The 15,187-nt window shown below is 45.5% G+C and overlaps 1 protein-coding gene across 1 annotated transcript in view; it reads left to right on the top strand.

The window, feature by feature from the left end:
* SORCS3 (sortilin related VPS10 domain containing receptor 3) overlaps nucleotides 1–15,187 on the top strand; it is a 305,193-nt gene that overhangs the window by 144,208 nt on the left and 145,798 nt on the right. Inside the window, exon 5 of the mRNA XM_019555481.1 lies at nucleotides 14,775–14,848. Within this exon, the coding sequence (XP_019411026.1) occupies nucleotides 14,775–14,848 (74 nt within the window). The remainder of the gene's footprint in view (nucleotides 1–14,774; nucleotides 14,849–15,187) is intronic.

Here is a 15,187-nt window from a genome sequence, read left to right as displayed (position 1 = left end):
TTTGGATCAAATGGAACGTTCCAATGGATTGTCGCAAAATGTCTCGTTTCAATTTTGTCTGGATGAAATGTGCTGTTTCAAGGTTGAGCCATTTTTAGTCCTCTTTCAGGTTACTCTTTCAGGTTACTAAAAATAAAACTAAAGGAAATTCCAAAATGCAGAGATGAAAATGGGATGTTATTTTGAAGCAGCAAATCTAAATTGCTTTGTTCTGTAAAGGCCCAAAGAAAATACTTTGCTATAAAGATTACCACCCCTCCCCATAAATGGATAATTCACTAAAACTGACATACATTTGCAAAAAAAAGTTGGTGCTGCTAAATCTTTGGGGGTTTTTTTGCTGGAAAAGTGGTGGTTTAAAATACAGCATCCAGCTGCAGCACACAGGTAGATGATTCCTGAGGCCTGAGGACTCAGGGGAGCCAAGGCACAGAATAATACACACCAAGAGTTTCCCTGTAGCTTTAAACCCCATGCTAGAGAACATGTGAATGTCCCCTGCTCTGCCCAGTACAGCCTTAAGCTCAATAAATGTGAAGGATTGCCCTGTAATAGCAACCAGTGCACCCAGACTCATGCGCTTTAATTAAAAGCATACATCACCCAATAATGCACATTTAAATGAAAAATCTTTCCATTAGAAATCCAGTTTCTATTTCTTTCCTCTTGTTGTCAAACTTTCTGAGTGTTTAAACACCTACCAGAGGTCAAGAGAAGGCAAGTGAGGGGGCGTGGTGGGGAGCCCCCGGGGACATACAGGCTCCTTGTGCGTGCCTTGGAGGGCCCATCAGATCCTCCCACACAGTCAATAGGATTGATTAACTCAGCCCCTGCTCCAGCCTCTGCCTGGTGATATTTTAAACTGAGGAGAGGTGTTGCGGGAGGGTCGGGGTGACCAGGAGGGAAAAAAAGTCAGCAGCCAGCAGAGCTGATTTGCTCCTTTGACAGCTGATAATGCAGGAAGGGAAAATGAGGCAGTGATGGGGCAGATAGCAGCATGCTATAGCCCTTTGCTACATGCGAGGGAATGTGTTCTCTTTGGAGTTTTGGCCTATTAAAAATAAGATTTTACTAACCCTTCCTTCCTTCCTTCCTGTGTTACTGTTTGGTTTGAAATATCTGTTTAAAAATAATAATGGTATAATTAAAAAAAATCAAAGTAGTTAACATAAAATGCAACAATGTTCAGAAACATCATCCTGATGCATCACCTTTGCTCAGTGCACGGCCTCTTGAAACTAGTGAGTCGACTGATGTAGGCACTTCAGGTACCAAATTAACTTTCCTCAAGTTTTTTTCTGAGGATGTTGAGGATACTTGCATGCAGGATTTCAGTTCAGATTTATAATATAGTTTGGACCTGCGTTGTGGGGTCCAATCCAAATCCACTCCCCACAGCTATGGATATACAGGGCTGGATTTTAAAGTGAGGAGTGACTCATCCTCCATCTCTGCCTGACCTCCTGTATTACATTAGTGATAGCATGCCATGCAGGGGTTCCAGCTGCTCAAAAGGTTTGAAAAAATTACAGTGAACACATGCAATAAAGCAGATCCAAGTTTCAAGTGCATAGCAAAATTGGAGACTGGATAGGTCTCCAATAAACATTAATTCATGCAAATGTATTTTTTTCTGTCCTAAAGACAACCAGGCTGTACCACTTTACAGAGGAGACGAATGTTCTCAGTGCTGTCTTTAATCAACTGAAAAAGAAATCAAAGCAGAGAGATAAATTGGCCCATTTGTTTTCATTACAGTTACTAGTTTTTACAACTCCATGTAAACAAAGACCATAAATAGGAGACTTGTAGATTTGCTTCTGCTATGCGCAGCTCTGCCAGCTGCCAGGAGAAGTTCTTCACTCTGGCTCCTTGCAAGTAGGATTTGTCAATGGGCTGCTCGGTGGGGAGCCAGTCAAGGCAGCACTGGATGAACTGTACTTTCCAGGAGCAATGAAGCAAGTGAAGACAGAGCAGAGCTGGGAGCATTTATCTTGCTCCTCAGTAAGCCAGGAGGCACCTTAATATATCAGGACCTTGTCTTTTTGGGAGAGATTTAACACGGTAGGGTACCATAAGTGAACATTTCCATCAGTGGAATCAGAAGGCGCATGTGCAGATTGCATGCTAGTTCGTGAGACAGGTTAGCCCGCAGTTCCTACTGCCTGTAAGGCAAGTTGGTCTATCTGGTTCTGGCATGCAGTGATCTGGGCCTCAGTTTCCCTTCTGAGGTATGTGATAATACAGCTATGTGCTTGGGGTAGCGTCCCCCTCTTGTGAGTCTTGCTTGTTAAGGCATAATGATGGAGAAGATGCTCCCTTGCCTCTCTCAGACACAAGCAGCTCCTCCCCTGCAAGTAAGTTTTGCTTCTTCTGGCTCGGGCTTTCTTTTCCACAGCAGATGGTGCGATGGAGGTGAAAGACTGTCCAGGCAAAAGGCTTCAGCCACAGATCCTATAAAAAGCACCGGCCATCTCCTGTTGCCTCAAGTACCACTTCTGTCTAGTCCACCTCTTGCTTCCTACTTGGCTTATCGCTGCTGTGTACACTACTAATCCCAGGGCATTTCTTGAACCTCTTTCCAAAAGGTGTTGGTTCACCCTCCACTACCTCCACTGATCCCCATTTGACCACCTGCCCCAGGGGACTCTTGTCTGAATTAGCATTCAATATTTTAATATTTTGGTTCAATGTCTTCATCAATGATCTGCAAGATGGGATGGAGTGCACCCTCAGCAAGCTTTCAGATGACACCAAGTGGAGGGAAGTTAGTAGATATGGTGGAGATAAGGCTAGGATTCAGAGAGGCCTCAGCAAATTGGTGGATTGGACCAAAAGAAATCTCATAAGGTTTGGTAAGGAGAAATACAAAGTCCTGCACTTAGGACAGAACAATCCCATGCACTGGGGAAGGCTGGGGACTGACTGAGTAAGTAGAAGCTCTGCAGAAAAGGACCTGGGGGTGACAGTGGACAAGAAGCCGAATAGGAGCCAGCTGTGTGCCCTTGTTGCAAAGAAGGCTAACAGCATCCTGGACTGTATTGGTAGAAGCATTGCCAGTAGATCAACGGAAGTGATTATTCCCCTCTATCTGGGACTGGTGAAGCTACATCTGGAGTCCTGTGTCCAGTTTTGGGCCCCCTACTACTGAAAGGATGTGGCCAAAATGGAGAGAATCCAATGGAGGGCAAACAAAAATGGTTGGGGGACTAGGGGACATGACCTAGGAGGAGAGGCTGAGGGAGATGGGTTTATTTAGTCTGCAGAAGAGAAGACTGAAGGAGGATTGAATAGCAGCCTTCAACTACCTGAAGGGTTCTCAGTGGGAGCAGATGACACAACAAGGAGCAACAGTCTCAAGTTGCAGCAGGGGAAGTTTAGGTTAGATATGAGGATGGTGAAGCACTGGAACAGGTTAATGAGAGAGGTTGTGGTACTTCCCTCCTTGGATGGTTTTAAGGCCCAGCTAAACAAAGCCTTGGCTGGGATGATGTAGTTGAGGCTGGTCCTGCTTTGAGCAGGGCGATGGACTAGATGTGACCTCCCGATTATCTTTTCCATCCCTCATGTTCTATGATTCTATGATACTGTGAGCGCTGGGCTGCTGGTTTGGGATGAGAGAGATGAAATCTGGTCTCACTGGCTTGTAAGAGGCCAGGATTTTACCCCAGACCTTTCTCTAGCTCTGGTCTTTCCCAAAGTGGGAGAATTAACTCATCTGTAACAGGGAACCGTAGCCCTGTTACTAGGAGGCAGGGCTGCCCCTTTAAGACCAGAGTCTATAGGAACACCAAGTACCAGGCTGGTAGGGGTTAAAAGCCCAACCACCCAAGCCAGTCAGCTGACAGGAAGGAGATAGGGCTCCGAGCCCATATAAACTCCAGAGCCGAGGCTGGCGGGGGAAGACCCCTGGCAAGCTGTCAGGGGAAGGGAGCTCCTGCATGGCAGCACCGCCTGGGGATTCTGTGGCTCCTGGCCAGACTGTTGCTATGGCTAATGAGGCTCCAGGAGTCTACAAGGTACCCGCATCTGGGAGGTACTCAATACTTGATGAGCAGTTTGAGGTTTTTAAGGAGCCGGAGTGTGGCTTGTAGAACTTGTATTATGTTATAGGCTGGGGCTCATATTTATGTTGTTATTTTATCCCGTGGATCGGGCTGAGGCTATTGGGGGAGGAGGAGGCCTCATTGGGGCATGCTGCTGTGCAGAGCCCCACTGCTAGGGGTGCAGTGATAGGTGATCAAACACCAGCAGCAACAGGAGGTGATCAAACCCCAGCGCCAGGGGGTGGACAGACCCCAGCACTGGGAGGCACAGTGCCAGGGGGTGCAGCAACAGGGAGTGAGCAGAACCCAGTGCCTTATGGCACAGGTCAACATCTATATACCTTCTGTGAGGCGTGGGCCACTGTGTAGGGGAGGTTTGGAGCGGAGGATAGTGACCCCTAGCATCGGGGTAGTAAATGGGCAGCCTCCCACCTGAGTAACATCATAATTATTGTTCCATCAAGGCATGGCAGGCGAGAAAGGTGGGTGGGTAGCCCCAGAGACGGAAGGTCAGGCCTACATTGGATGGGCCTGGGGATGGACCCCTGTCACACCATCCTACAGTAGTTTCTGCTTCTGGGCTGGCCTACGTTCACCCTACTAAGGTAGAGGGGAAAGTGAGGGCCCTATACCCTATTACAAGCCCCACTGAATCTTTGACAAAGCTGCTTCCAGCTTAAAATGATCCCGGTCTCCCAAAGTGAATTCTACTGAATCACATTTTGCTCCTGGGAGACAGAGATGCTTCTTCCCTTCAGGTCAAGCAATATTTTAAGACTTAAAGGCTATAGAGACAATAAGGCTTTCGCTAGGTCTCCTGTTCCAGTGAAGCATGTTCAGCCAAGCAGGAAACCAGGACAAGTGTAAATGCATGTATGCGGTATGTATGCGGTATGCAACAATCATTGACTACCAAGGCAGCTAGGAACGGCAAGCGAAAGACAGGAATATCCCTGAGCCTGAATGTTGCAATGAGAGAGGGAAATTCCAGTTTGTTGGGCAGTGGCAGAAAATGGAAATCCATGATTGCAACATTGGGTGTATTTGCCCAGTGCCCGCTTGTCTTTTCATAACTGTAACCCTTTCATCCTGTTCTTGCTTCCATTGCCTTTCTGTCTTGTCTTCCACTCTGGATAGTGTTTCCTGTTGGCTCTTTCTTTAATGGAACAGGACCCTCTTGACACAATGCAACTATCTGCCAAATTGTCATGGTTATGTGGGCCAACCTGTTTCACAGACAGGAGAATGTTTTGGGGAAAAAAGAGCTGTGCAGCCGCACTTTTGCAAAGCTGGAAGAAGGGGAAATGAATGGCAGTTGCCATATTGTATTTTGCTTTGAACCCTTTTGCTGTGACTTGCCTCAAGGTGGGCCGAGTCCTGGAGTGCGGAAGGGGTAAAGCTATCCTGTGAACAATCTGAAAGAGCAACGAAGGAAATGATTTCTTTAAGAAACCGGCCATACTGAGAAGTCCCTCCATTGATTCAGTTATTTGCTGGAGAATTGCAGTGACTAGAGCACCCTGATTGTTGAGAGCAATCTTTTATTGATGGAGGATGGCACGGATCTTATTTTGGAGCCATAATGTCAGAATCAGAGATGGGAGGAGGAATAATTATTCATCAAGCCCTTCCACTTGCTAGAGCATAGCTATTTCTTACAGTAAATTTGCCTTTGTTCTACCCAGCCTGAAATTTCTTTTCTGTAATGGAGACCTTAACAGAGCTTTTCTGTCTCTCACTTTTATGAAAAAATCATTGCATTTGCAGTGGGAAGGGCAGGGAGCATCCGTCTTTCTAGGCATGGAGTATAATTCCCAGACATTGCATGCAAAGTGCTTCTGTGGCTGTCTCCAGCAGCAGCAGCAAAAAATAAAAAAGCCCCCCAAACTCCTCATTTTTTACTCCTGTTTCATTTTTCCTGTGTGATTTGAAATTACTAGGTGCTACTCCATTCTCCCAAGTGTTATGTTCCCTCCTGACATGATACTTGGACTCTGTGTTGTCTATGGTTAAAGAGCATTTGCAAGTGCTTGTCCCTTGTCAAAGATAAGTCTTTATTTCCCCTCCGGGAATGAACTTCCTAGTGTGTTAGCTGATGGCACAACTCCCTGCACTTTTGTACATTCAACCTTAGAGCCATTAACACAGCTGGGTGAGAAAGAGGACACATGGTGAATATTGTGAGGAAGAGGAAAGGAGACTTCCTTATATATGTGTATATGTATGTATATGCGTATGTGTGTATATGTATATATAAAAATTTATTTTTTTTAAACTTTGGCCACAAAACCTGACACTGGATCCCCAGATTTCAGATTCTTCCTGCTAGTTTGGAAGAGAGCAAGTGAGTTTGTTCTTCTGGGATTTTCTCTATTCTGGCCATAGGATTGTAGTTGGGATCGTTTAGATAATCTGCAGGGGTTTCAGGATGGAAAAGAAGTATTTTGCTTTCCTATATGCCAGAGTATTTTAGTACTTGTTTGGTGAGATGAGACAGTGGAGTGTAAAGAGGGGGACTATTATACTGGTAATGGGCAGGCATTTTGGGGAGGGAGATGGTACTTTTATGTGGCCAGTGTGTGTGTTTCAAGTCGTCCTGTCTGTCTGTTAATCATGCTTGTGGCTCTCATCACCATAATGGAGCACCTTATCATGTCCATTAAATAGGAAAGGGCTATGGGCCCATTGCACAGATGGGGAGCAGAAGCAGAAGGATATGGTGGATATGTGTACGCACTCTAATGTAGGTGTGAGTGCCGCACATAGGGGAGCAGATGGATAGTAACTGGCACAGCCAGTGTGAGCAGGAGATTTGTGCGGATGCAGCCTTCAACCCAGGGCAGCACACAAGGGTGCTCTGAGGTCAACCAAGAGGCCTGTAGAGCCTGTGTTGCAGCCTGTCCAACCATGTCATCACCACTGTGCAGCGCTTGCATATTGTGCTTGACCAACCTGATTGCCTTCTAGGATGAGATAACTGGCTCTGTGGATGTGGGAAGAGCAGTGGACATGATATACCTTGACTTTAGCAAGGCTTTTGATATGGTCTCCCACACTATTCTTGCAGGCAAGCTAAGGAGAGGTACAAGTTGGATGAATGAACTGTAAGATGGATGCAAAACTGGCCGGATCGGCAGGTTCAGGGGGTAATAGTCAATGGCTCAATGTCTAGTTGGCAGCTGGTATCAAGTGGAGTGTCCCGGGGTTGATCCTGGAGCCGGTTTTGTTCAATATCTTCATCATTGACCTAGAAAATGGCATTGAGTGCACCCTTAGCAAATCTGCAGATGACACCAAGCTGCGGGGAGTAGTAGATATGTTAAAGGGTGGGCCAGGATTCAGACTTACCTCAACAAATTGGAGGATTGGACCAAAAGAAATCTCATGAGGTTCAACAAGGACAAGTGCAAAGTCCTGCACTTAGGAGGGAGCAATCCCAGGCACCGAGACAGGCTGGGGCTGACTGACTGGGCAGCAGCTCTGCGGAAAAGGACCTGGAGGGGACAGTGGACAAGAACCAGCAGTGTTTCCTAGTGAAGAAGGTTAATGGCATACTGGTCTGCATTAGTTAGGAGCGGTGCCAGCAGATCGGGGGCAGTGATTCTTCCTTTCTATTCAGCACTGGGGAGGCCACTTCTGGAGTGCTGTGTCTAGTTTTGGCCCCTCTGCTGTAGAAAGGATGTGCCCAAATTGGAGACAGTCCAGTGGAGGGCAACAAAAATGATTTGGAGCCTGGGGGACAGGACTGGCAAGGAGAGGCTGAGGGACCTGGGCTGATTGAGTTTGCAGAAGAAAAGACCAAGGGGGATTTAATAGCAGCCTTCACCTCCCTGCAGGCGGGCTGTACAGAGGATGGAGCTGAACTGCTCTCCATGGGGGCAGATGACAGGGCAAGGAGCAATGGGCTCAGGCTGCAGGAAGGGAAGTTGAGGTTGGATACTAGGGAAAACTTTCTCATGAGGAGGGTAGTAAAGCACTGACAAACTCCCCAGAGGTGGTGGTATCTCCATCCTTGGAGGTTTTTAGGACCCAGCTAGACAAAACCTTGTCTGGGATGATGTAGTTGGGGCTGGTCCTGCTTGGAGCAGGGGGTTGGACTGGATGGCCTCTTCAGGTCCCTTCCAACCCTCATTTTCTATGACTCTATGATACTCTGAATCCCCAGGCTGCTGACTTGGGGAGACAGATGAAATCTGGTCCCAAACAATTAAGGAGACACAATCGGCTTTATGTTGTCTCAGTATCACCATGCAGATACCGTTGTGTCATGACACGGGACATGGAGAACTGGTGACATGACACTTACTTTCACAGAGGACCGGAGTCAGAAAATTGGCAAAATTCTTGCAGCATCTCAGGAGTGAGACTACAGGTTTAAATGCTGATCTCAAGGAGCCACACGCTGCTGCATCAGCTATAGGACCACCAGAGGTGCAGAACTACTATATAGAGAGAGCGAGAGACAAACAAGTTTGTCAGAAAACCCGTATCATTCTGGTCTTCTCGTTGTCAGAGAAGAAATCCCTCTCTTTTCATCTTGATTTCCACCCTCTCTCACTCTCTCCCTCTTGATCTGGAGTCAATCATAAAAGTGCAAATCATCTGCAAAGAACCCATTGGACAGATGGGAACTCAGCTTCCAGTTATTGGCTAAGTCCACGCATGTCTTGTGGGAAGTCTAATTAGGTGCATGATAAATGAATTGCTAATTTAAGTGCCTGGAGTCCAGCTGTTCGTGCTCACTTAGTCGATCCTGTGTTTTGACTGTTCTGATTTGCTGGGGGGGTGGGGGAGGGTGGCAGCTGGTTGGAAGACTTTAGGATGGGCTCTTCCCAGATGTTTGCCCTGGCCAGTTCAGAGCTTGGTGGCCTCGCGTGGAAGAGCTTTATTTTATTTTGAACTGTACTTACCCTGCTTGTTTAAGGTTTCTGACCCTGATTCTACAAATACCTTATCTGCCTCTATCCCCATATATAGGGTCATAGATTCATAAATTCATAGATGTGAGGTTGGAAGGGACCTAAGTAGATCATCAAGTCCGACCCCCTGCCCTGGGCAGGAGACCCCCTGCCCTGGTCTTCATAAAGTCCTTGTGCACTTTTAAACTTTAATAACTTAGGTTGTACAGAAGGACTTTATGAAGACCCTGTACTTAGATTATTTAGCACTTTCTTATGTATTTAGTGTGATAATGAAAACTTATTACTTCCTATCCAGTTTATCGATATCATATATCCGCTATTATGAGAGCCAAAGTAAGGTACACCCAGATGTTGGATGCTCTGCTCTCTTTTTCCCTTCCATCTCTAGCTGCGCCTGCATCTTTCTCTTGGTGGTCTATACCTTGGGAGCAGAAGGGAGCAATTACCCCTTCTGCTTCTGCTCTGCGTGCTTTCATGCTGGATTGAAATGGCTGTAGATGCCCTGGAGAGCGGTGGCTGAGCCACCTCTCTTGAGGCCGCTGGAAATGCTGTCCTTGAGTGTAGTGCTGTGTCTGTGCCCAATCTTTCCTCACCCTTTTATTTCCAGAGTTAACCCACATGGAGCTTGAGAAAAAAAAACAGCACTTATTTGGCAGCGAGAAAGTGACCCCCCTGCCAGAGTGCTCAAGACTGAACCCCTCGAGCTGGTGATAGAGGGTTCAGACCTACTTTGTCTCTCCCACTCTTCCCCTTTCCACATCTGCATGTTGTTCATGTTGGTATGTTTTTACTTCTCACCAACTCCCCCACCCCTTGCCTGCACACCGGCATCCTACTTCTGCTCCAAAGCTGATGAGTGTGACATTTTGAGCAAAATCAGCTTTTCACGCTTTTGCATGATTCAATAGGGAGGGGGGGGAAACAAGCATAGAAAACAAAAACAGCCAGCTGAACAACTCAACAAAACAACCTATTCCCTTGAAACCGTGCTCTGAAAGTTTGAAGCAGAATGGAGGAATTTTGGTGTATGCATTTTTTTGGGAGAAGAAAAGTCTTTTTTTCAAACATCGGAAACGATTAGTATCGCTTATGTGCATGGAGCTGTACAAAGCATGGAGGTAAGGCCCCCTCCTGAAATGGCTTGTTCTGTGTTTCACAGAAGTGCTGTTGAGAGCTAAATAAATCAAGTAAAGTGCTGTCAGAGTCCAAACATGAAGCCTTCTGACTACTGTTATATAAAATCAAGTTATCTGTATAACTAACTTGATCTAAGCTAGGATTCTGAGTGACCAAGACACATTGGAGGATTGGGCCAAAACAAATCTCATGAGGTTCAACAAGGACAAGTGCAAAGTCCTGCCCTGAGGAGGGGGCGATCCCCTGCACCGGGGCAGGCTGGGGGTGACGGGCTGGGCAGCAGCTCTGCAGAAAGAGACCTGGGGGACAGGGGACAAGAAGCTGAATAGGAGCCATCAGCGTGTCCTTGGTGCCAAGAAGGCGACCGGCATCCTGGCTGCATCGGTAGGAGCGGTGCCAGTAGGTCGAGGGCAGTGATTCTTCCCCTCTCTTCAGCACTGGGGAGGCCACATCTGGAGTCCTGTGTCCAGCTGTGGGCCCCCTGCTACAGAAAGGATGTGGAGAAATTGGAGAGAGTCCAGTGGAAGGCAACAAAAATGGTTCAGGGTTGGGGGACAGGACTTTTGAGGAGAGGCTGAAGGAACTGAGCTGATTTAGTCTGGAGAAGAGAAGACCGAGGGGGTGGGGATTGAATAGCAGCCTTCACCTCCCTGCCGGGGGGCTGCACAGAGGATGGAGCTGGGCTGTCCTCAGTGGGGGCAGATGACAGGACAAGGAGCAATGAGCTCAGGCTGCAGCAAGTGAAGTTGAGGTTGGATATTAGGAAGAACTTTCTTACTAGGAGAGTAGTAAAACACTGGAACAGGTCACTCAGAGAGGTTGTGGACTGGAGGGTTTTCACTCCTGGCTTGGCAATTGTAGCTGGGGATTGTTAGGCTTGATGCGTCTGGTACTGGGATTTTTGCATATCAAATACTATATGCTCCTAGGTGTGACCATGCTGCATTGTGTCCTAGACACTGCTGTGCGTGCACTGGGTAGTCTCCTGGCAGAGGAACTCATTTATTATTATTTTTAAAGCTCAGTTCTATTTCAGCATGTAAATGAAGTGGCTGGATTTTCCTAAGTGTTCAGCACCCGCCTGTGGTTCCCATTCTCAAAGGGGGTTAATGAGCACTATGAAAATCTTTACGTTGGTGGACACTGAATTTGCTTGTATTTAAAACCTGGATTAACACGTGATTGGGAGTCCAGGTTCGTGGCCTGGGCTCCAGGCTCTGCTTCAAAATAAGTGTCAGGCCATTTCGCCTTACTGGCGTGTCTTTTAGATGCACGTTCGAGTCTCTTTTTATTTAGCAAAGCCCTTAAAGCTAAACATGTGCTTTGCAAAACTGGGTTGGAGAGAGCTGTCAAGACTTGAAAGACTCTGCGATAGAATCGTTATCTCTAAATTGAGTTAAGCTCTTTGGATGAAGGGGGAGGTTGGAAGGCCAAATATTACTAATTTAGAGAGACTTTCTAGAACTTTTATTTAAAAAAAAAAAGTTTGCACCAAATGAATCTAATTCCTGTCTGTTGATCCACGTTGAACCTCAGGGCAAATTAATCTTGATTGTAATCTGTTGACTTTACCACTGCATTTCCTGTCCCCTCTTACATTAGAGCCCTGAGCTTGAGAGCAGGGTGAAGGGACAGCACATGCATGCACCATTTTTATGTTTGCAAAAACCTGTATTTTATTGTGTGTTTTTTATTTGGTAATTTAAAATTAGCCTTTCTATTTGGGTCAGTAAATAAGGGCATATAAACGGTGGTGACATGAACTAGGCCAAAGTGACGTGTTCTGCTTTACAGCCATCCAACTTTTAGTCTCAATCATTTGCTCTCAGTTAAAACTCAAGTTGGATGCTGAAAAGAAAGAGGTGAATAAATAAATAATGCATTCCCCCCCACCATGCATAATATCCTTCTTTTTTCTTTATCTGAATTTGCCTAAAGGCTGCAAGTTCAATTTAATCCTTCTACCATCAGTCAACCCAAGATCTAATAGAAAGGTGAACAAAAAAATACTCAGCAGTTGGTCTCTGGCTCTTAACTTGATAGAGAGAAGGATGTTCGTTAGATGAGTCGCTGTAGGGCAAACGAGGCTGGAACGAGAAGTGCTAAGCACCGTTGAGCTGTCCATACCTGCGGTAGCTATGGACCTATAAAAGAAAAATAAAATTCTTGGCGGGGGGGAAGACAATAAAACCCAAGGAAATCAAGGCAGGTGCTAATCCTTCTCCCTTAATAGCTGGAATGGGACGTGGTACACAGCAATCAAAATGGAAGTACAGTAAAAACATTAGGACTTTCGGTTCCTCCTGAGCACTGGGGCTCAGCTGGAAGCATCTTTCCAACGTCAGTGATTTGCAACCACACCTTGGTTTGGCTGACATGCCTTTGATCAAAGTAATCCGGAAACGACTGGGGTGATCAAGTAATTTGACTTGCCTTATGAGATGCCAGCCTGCGCAACGGTCCCGGGATAGATAAAGCCGAGTGGCGTGCTGCCATGTTTTAAATGAAGTGCCGTCTTAATATGAACAAAGATGAGGAATTTGTGCTGCCGATTTTGAGGGCTTTTTTTTTTGTTAATGAGGATGTTCTCCCGGAAGATAATTATCTCTATATTGATGCTGCCTTCACAAGCCTGTCGTGGAATTTGCATAAGGAAATTTCTTGTCGCTGCCCGTTTAAGTAAAAAATAGATGGGCGATACATTATTCTGCATCAATTAAGATTTTCTTATGGCTCGGGACTTTCTTTTCTGGCTTTTCTGGAGAACAGGAGGGATGGGTGACCAGTAAAAACTTTAAATGTTAAGTTCAAATGAACATAGTAAGACTTTACACAACACTTTGGCCACTCTATACTAGTGGGAGCATTTTTCTGAAGTCAGCAATTTGACAGAGCATCTCATCTCAGTTAGCAAGTAATTAGGGACTAGAAGGAACAGCTAAATCATTTGAGACTCTTGTCATCACAGTGGTCCTTGGATGTTGAAAGATGTATCAAACCTATCATTTAGTTGATTCAGAGCTTTTAAGGAAAGGAAGGATCCCTGTGATGATGTAGTTTGACTTCCTCCCTAACACAGGTCACTGAATATTACCGAGTAAATATTTTCTTCATCCCACTGACATAAGGTTGAAGTTGAGCATGCCCAAACTACCATATCTTTGTTTAAATGTTCTGCGTATGGGTGCATTGATCTTGTCTCCCAGTAAACCCCGTGCACTGCCAGTTGAGCTCGATTAAGTGCCTTTTTCCGTCAGCATAAACCCAAAGGACTGACTCTGCCAGCCTTAAGCTGAGCAAATCAGTGGGACTACTCTGTGCAAAGCTATCAGATTTGGCCTAGTACACCTAGGAAATAATTCTCTAAGGAAACATCTAGTCCAACCCTGTGTTGCTTATCTTCATCATCACACGCAGTAGTACATGCGAGCCATCAGTCACCAGGACCTAATCCCTTTCAATAGAAACCTGGACTTGCCCACGATCCATAAATCCATTTACTTGAAATAGAATCAAACGCACCACCTTAACACCAGCCTTATCATTTTTCCATTAAAGATCTACAATTTTGACCTTAGCAACATACAGTCTTCCTCCATCTCTCTAATATCTACGTCTTTAGCCTTTCATGCAGTTGACTAGCGGTTCTTTTCGTTTTGGATGCTCTCTAAAATCGAAGTTTGTTCTATTAAAAAATAATTCCCCCCCTTGTTTGAATCACTGCCTGCTATTCCTTCCACCATGATGCAGCTGCGGTGCAGAGTAGACAGTTCTCCAAGTCAGACGCATTTCCTAGAAACCTGAATATTTCAAGGTTGAAGTGAAGGTTGCTTGTGTTGTTTGATTAGAAGTAATTGGATGGTGGGTGGTTGTAGAACGGTGTAGGAACGGGGTAGGTTGTGATGTTGAGGAGGATATTTATAAAACTAGCTTGTGTGTGAGATTTAGACTGGAGCTACATGGAAATCTGGATGTGTTACAAATCTGTCATTTGTTAGCTGGAGGGAATCAAAGGAAATATTAGCTCTCACTTGACCTTTCAAAAAAAAAAAAGCCATTTTAACACCCCAACTGCTGTGTAAATTGACTTCTAACTTTTCTGACAATGCGGGTTTTACTCTGGAAGTAAATGTTTTCAAATTTGGGGCTATTACATATTTTTCAGATCTAACAAAGGGGTTTAACTCCCACTATGAAAGCAAATTACAATGTGACCTTAACACTATGTCACTATGTACACCTTGATAGTTGAGCTCAGTAATCTAATTTGTCTTTAATCTAATTTAAAGTTAGGAATATATAGGTCATCACTCATCAGCTTCCTGTAGAGCTGGAAAAGCCATAGGAATGGCCTGCTTTGTCATACTGTAATGCAGGTGAATGTGTTGACAGCTGAAATCAGGCAGTACAGAGATGTGTGAAAAGGGTATTAGGAGGAAGATGGCTGAATAAACCTCTTTTGAACCTCAAAGGTTCAGTCTGGGTAAAATTGGAGAGAAGGATATTATCTTATTTGCCTTTCCCTAAGAGCAAGGTTAATAGTTAATTGTGCACTATTAATGTATTCGGACCTCATGGAGCTCAGAATTGGTTTTGGTTCCTGTTCGGGTAGCAATCACCCCTCCTTTGTTGCTATTTATACTACTGCTCATTTCTTCCTGTCTTTCAGCTGTACAGCTCTATGGATTTTGGGAGAAGATGGCAGCTAATGCATGAGAGGATCACACCAAACAGGTTTTACTGGTGAGTTGTTGCAGCGAGGTCCGCCTGCTTTGCATGGGCAACACCAAAGGTTGGCACTTGTACCTGTTGCACTTGGAAGAAGGCATTGAGAGGCGTAATATTTAGGATGTGTAAAATCATTGGGGTATTCTGATCCCAGATGTTAAAATATCATGTGTAAGCTCCTCCATGCTCCTGAATCACAGGATTGGCCGAAAATCTCAAGATTTGGCATAGCTTTTTTTGTCTTTGGGTTCATAACATCTGGGGCAGTGGTTCTCAACCTTTTTAGCCTGAAGGCATCCCTTGTTTGGCTTGTGGCATCCTCATGGGGCTCAAGGCACCCCTCAGAAAATGTCA

The sequence above is a fragment of the Crocodylus porosus genome, unplaced genomic scaffold, assembly GCF_001723895.1.
Source record: "Crocodylus porosus isolate Cpor-Errol unplaced genomic scaffold, CroPor_comp1, whole genome shotgun sequence".
Lineage (NCBI taxonomy): Eukaryota > Metazoa > Chordata > Crocodylia > Crocodylidae > Crocodylus > Crocodylus porosus.
The sequence above is the reverse complement of the archived record's forward strand: the minus strand, read 5'-3'. Positions and strand labels throughout refer to the sequence as shown.